This window comes from Octopus bimaculoides, chromosome 9, assembly GCF_001194135.2.
Source record: "Octopus bimaculoides isolate UCB-OBI-ISO-001 chromosome 9, ASM119413v2, whole genome shotgun sequence".
Lineage (NCBI taxonomy): Eukaryota > Metazoa > Mollusca > Cephalopoda > Octopoda > Octopodidae > Octopus > Octopus bimaculoides.
In genome coordinates, this window is record NC_068989.1 from 85,993,243 (window position 1) to 85,998,849 (window position 5,607).

Below are 5,607 nucleotides of genomic sequence, written 5' to 3' on the forward strand. Positions count from 1 at the left end.
ACTATGTCCAGTCTGTCACACAGCAGTTCATTACTGCATATCAGAATGTTGCATTTTCATAGACAAGGGGACAATGAGATGGGGTGGGGTGGGGTGGGGAGTAGGATTCATTGGATACCTACCTAACACTTGACGTGATAAAGACATTTCTCTATTCCTTTTATTATGCTCAGTCTATCTACCTAGCTGTAAAGAGGCCTTGTCAGGAATTTGATTGCAAGATTAGAATAGATGATACACCATAATCAACTTGTGTCTTGTGTCTCAGTAGCTGAGGGATGTAGAGATGCACTCGGCTGACAGTATTGACACGACTGACAGTATTGACACACACAGATTTGACAATGTTGCAGTATTTCGTCTGTCTTTTACGTTCTGAGTTCAAACTCTGCCAAGGTCGACTTTGCCTTTTGTCCTTTCGGGGCCGATTAAATAAGTACCAGTTAAGTACTGGGGGTCGATGTAATTGACTTAATCCCTTTGTCTGTCCTTGTTTGTTCCCTCTCTGTTTAGCCCTCCGTGGGCAATAAAGAAATAAATATTGAGAGAGTTGATGCTGTTGAGACACACATAAACACAGTTGGTAGTGTTGACATACACAGCTGACAGTATTGACATACACACACACACACACACACACAATACTTACATCTTCAGTTCAGAGTTGGCAATATTTACAGTCGTGGAGTCATTTATTTTCTTTAACAGTTGCATAGCAACATGGGCATGGTGCTGTAAAGAGAGGAAGAGAGAGAGAGAGTAATATATTTAACTGCAGAGAAACACACAAAGACGAAGAAAGAAAGAGAAAGAGTAGTATGTAAACCTTACATTTATACAAGCATGGTGGAGGGGGGTATTTTTGTCATCGTCCACCAAAGACAGATCAGCACCGTTTTCCAACAGCAGTTCTGTAAAAGAAGAAAGATTAATCAGTGCCTAAGCAAGTTATATATAGATCACTGCTGAGTGTGGTCAGTTGTATATCAAAGACCACTGGTCAATGTTGACATTGATAGTAGATAATTGTAGTTAGCTGTTACAGTTAAGCAGTGACCATGGACAACATTGGCTGTGAGGTAAGAAGTTTGCTTCCCAATCACATGGTGCTGGGTTCAGTACCATTGTGTGGCACCTTGGGCAAGTGCTTTTTACCATAGCCCTAGGTCAACTAAAGCCTTACTAATGGATTTGGTAGATGGAAAGATGCTAGTTGCATGTAAGAACCGCTTCCTTGCCTTGACATCACATAATAATTGTAAATGAATGCCACTGTTGTGCAAGCGGTGTTGTTCATTACCAAAGCTTGTGCAAAAACATGTCTGGTCAAGGGGAAATATTATCATACTTGGAAACAGGTGAGGGTTGCTGATAGGAAGGGCAACTGACCATAGAAAATCCTCCTCAACAAATCCTGTCCAACCTACGTGAACATGGAAAAGTAGACGTTAAAATGATGACAATGATGATGAAGTACAGTCTAGTGAACATTGTAAATAAAATCTGAGATAATACAGCAGCCATCCAGTATTAGTACAACAGAATGGTCAGTGCTGATGCCACGTAAAAAGCATCCAGTCCACACTCTAAAGTGGTCGGCATTTGGAAGGGCATCCAGCAGTAAAAACCACATCAAAACTGACCTCGCCTGTGCTTGTGCTACATAAAAAGCACTCAGTCCACTTTGCTGTGGTTGGAGGGTTGGTGTTAGGAAGGGCAACCAAGAATAAAAACCCTGCCAAAACAAACACAGAAGTCTGGTGCAGGCTTCTGTTAAACCATCCAACTCATGCCAGCATGGAAGGCAGACATAAAACGATGATGATGATGGTCAGCATGAAATGGTAATGTATTAAAGAAACCTTTTAGTGGTCAGTATAAACTATATAAATGTATTTATGATCACTTAGGGATAATGATTGATATGGGCGTCACTGGATTGCACCTTACAATGGTCAGTGTGTTGGACACTGTTACAACTTTTGTGCTAATGGTGTTATACGATCATCTTATGGCAAGTTTAGTGGGTAAATGATATCATGTGACCTACCTACTACCGTTGAGTGACCGTTGGCTGCAGCTAGTGTTATCGGTGTCCGTCCCATCCGATCAGAACAGTTGCAATCAGCACCGTGGTTCAACAATATCTGCATGCATTCATAATGGTTACCAAACGCAGCCGCATGTAACGGTGTTCTGAAACAAAATAGTATGGGCATCAGTGTGTGAGTGTGTGCATGTATATACTGTAAATCTGTATTTTTTACCCAAAATTTAAAGGTCAAAATCCCTAGTGCGTACTATATACGAGGTTAAAAATGAAAAATATTTTCTAAGCAATGTCTCTATTTGCTGTCCGGCAATGTTTATTCAGACACATTTTGTGATGTCGGGTGCGAAAATAGCTTAAGCTAATACCTTAAGCTATATTTAATTTTCACTGACATCATTACTGTTATTTCTTTATTTTCTGCAAACAAACTGCACAAAAAAGCTACACGTTTGCATTATGTTATATATACAATAATAATAAAGGACGTTACCGTATATATGTTTACAAACCAAGGACGTTATATAGACCTCCTTGACTCAAGTTAGAGAAAGGGTGCGTATTATACACAAGGTTTAGGTTTTTCAGAGGTATAGCCCCCTAAAAATCCCCTGCGTATTATACTCAAGGGCGGACTATACTCGAGGATTTACGGTATATATGCATGGATTGGTCTAACCCATGCCATGATGATGATATGCACATACACACATACATATGTATATGTATGTGTGTGCATATGGTGGCTGTCCATTCCTTGCAGAGTTTGAACTCTTCTTGTATCTATAATTGTGCTTTCCTTTTGTGAGATTTTAAATGACCTTTGAGCCCTGAAAGGCAGTTAAGAAAGAGCTGATCACAAAATACTGCACCAATGTCTCATTTCAGAACTGGCTCCACTTTCTGCTTGTTTGTTATGAAGGTTCAAGTGCCACCTCAATCCTCCATGTGACAGACATTGCAAACACACACACACACACACATGCAGAATCATTATCCCTGCAGCCATTGTCATCACCATATGACAATGCAACATGAGACACTCCTTGTCTGAAATAATATGCGAATTTTCTCAAATCTCACTTCACTGTCTTTAGAAAAAAAAGAGATGTTAGATAATGGAGTTCTAGATGCATAAAAAGGCAAGATGGTCACAGCTGGACTGCCTTGATTAAGACTAAACAATTTTGAGCTCCTTAATACTGGGGACAAGAGCACAATGTGAAAAGAGGGATAATATCCATACATTGTAGGAGATGGACAACACCACAGTGTAGGATGGGGACAACATTTCTTAAAAGACCTCACTAAAATTAAAAAAAAAAAAAGGAAAAAATAACCACAACGAAGTTAGGGGAAAACGTGAAGTGAGCTCAATCTTAGTTACCTGCCCTTGGAATCTGTCGCTTTCACAATGTCGTCTCCCAACTTTTCTATCAAAATTTCCACACAAGATTCATTACCATTTATGCTGCAAAGAGATAATAATAATAATAACAATAGTAATAATAATAATAACAATAATAACAATAATAACAATAATAATAATAATAATAATGATAATAACAATGGTATTCTTATTTTAATTTTGACTCTATATCTTCAGCAGGAGTTACCTCAATCCTTTCTATATTAACCAAAATGAAGTAGATTGACAAAATTATTTTTTGAACCAGTTGAAGACACACAAGATGCTATTGATTCTGCCAGCTCACCGCCTTAATAATATTTTTTTCTCCTCTAAGCACAAGGCCTGAAATTTTGGGGGAGGGGGACAGTCGATTAGATTGATCTCAGTATGCAACTGGTACTTAATTTATCGATCCCGAAAGGATGAAAGGCATATTTGACCTTGGCGGAATTTGAACTCAGAATGTAAAGTCAGATGAAATACCGCTAAGCATTTCACCTGGTGTGCTAGCGATTCTGCCAGCCTTAATAATAATAATAAATGCCCTGATGCAATACCAGGCAGTGGCTCTCATGGCTTCTGATCTCAACTAACAGGAAGTGTTAACATGTACATGTTTTGTCTTTAAAAAATAGGCTGCAGCAAATATTCTCTATACAAAAGATTTGCTTGTCAGTTGCTTGATCTTAACCAGTAGAGCATGTCCCTCAGTGGCTGACAATGTGCATCTCTGATCACAAGCAGGAGTAGTTGGGGTGCACCATAGCCATGTGACTAATTTGGGGTTTGACTAATTCTCCCTTGGAAACATGGGGGTTTCATTTATCATTCTTAAACAACACATACTTAGGGACCTTTTGAGTGGGATGGGCTACTTGACCTGAAAAAAAAATCTAACTGGGCCCCACCTGCAAGGTCATGCACTGCTTATCTTGATATATGTTACACACATATGGTTGTGATGCACATGTCTGGTGCAGCCTTATCAGATGGGGAGTCATCTGAATCCATTCAGCAGTTTTTGAGATATCTTGTCCATTGACAAACAAACAAACATGACTGAAAACAATAGCTCGGCCTTCACTAAGGCAGAGGTAATAATAGTTACAGAATGTATGGGAGGAAAGTGATTAGAGAATTTACTTACACAGCACAATGAAGGGGAGTAAATAAGGTTTTACTCTGTGTCATCTTATGTTCAAGTAGAAGTTCTATACAACTGTCATGTCCTGCAACAGATATAATAATAATAATATAGAAGTAAGGGGAGTGTTGGAGGTGGTGGTTGGGGATAGTGGTGTAGTGCCATGGTGGAGAGGGCCAAGGGTGTTGTGGTTGTGGTATGGGGTAGTGCTGTTATGCTGGTGTGAGTGGTGATGATGGAGGTTAGCTGAAATATATGTACAACAATATACGTACAACAAGTACCTTATTTCTCAGACCATGTCAACTTGTGTACCAGAAAATGTAGTATGTATTTAAGGGAGAAATGTGTACCAGGACTATGTTTAGTTCCCTGTTGACTACCATCATCACCATGATATTGAAGACCAGCACCACCACCACCACCACCACTACCACCAACAACATTAGGTTATACTTACCATTGTAGCAGGCCCAATGGAGTGGTGTGAAACCTTTATTGTCTTCTTGGTCTCCCATAATTCCAATCTGAAACAATTACAAATATATAGTATGTATACAATATATATATACACATGCACTCACACACAAAACATGTTTGGGTGCATTTGAATGTGATAAAACCTTCCACTGCAGAAATAGTCCTGAGAGAAAAATCTTCCCCTTAGACATAAATGTGTGAAGATACATTTTGGGTTGTGAATGACATCATTATATCATAGGATTTGTGCATTTCTGCATCTTTTCACTTTGTGCTACAATCTAATGATGTCAGTTGCAGCTCAAAATATAACCTGACACATGTTGTCTAAGAGGAGAATTTTCTTCTAGGACTATGTTCACAGGGAAGGGACTTATCATGACTGAATGCATTCAAACATGTTACATATGGCTTTACACAAATATATTTTATTCAATGGAACTTTGTGTGACAGTATGTATGTATGTATATATATATATATATATATATATATATACACACACAATTTAAAAATAGAATAAA

At 38.6% G+C, this 5,607-nt stretch overlaps 1 protein-coding gene across 4 annotated transcripts in view; it reads right to left on the reverse strand.

The window, feature by feature from the left end:
- LOC106869704 (serine/threonine-protein phosphatase 6 regulatory ankyrin repeat subunit A) overlaps nt 1-5,607 on the reverse strand; it is a 144,860-nt gene that overhangs the window by 16,693 nt on the left and 122,560 nt on the right. For all 4 annotated transcript variants that reach the window (XM_052970837.1, XM_052970834.1, XM_052970836.1 and 1 more), the window contains 6 exons: nt 5,066-5,132; nt 4,609-4,690; nt 3,438-3,521; nt 2,051-2,196; nt 832-911; nt 650-732 (listed from right to left, as the gene is read on the reverse strand). In XM_052970837.1, the coding sequence (XP_052826797.1) occupies nt 650-732; nt 832-911; nt 2,051-2,196; nt 3,438-3,521; nt 4,609-4,690; nt 5,066-5,132 (542 nt within the window). The remainder of the gene's footprint in view (nt 1-649; nt 733-831; nt 912-2,050; nt 2,197-3,437; nt 3,522-4,608; nt 4,691-5,065; nt 5,133-5,607) is intronic.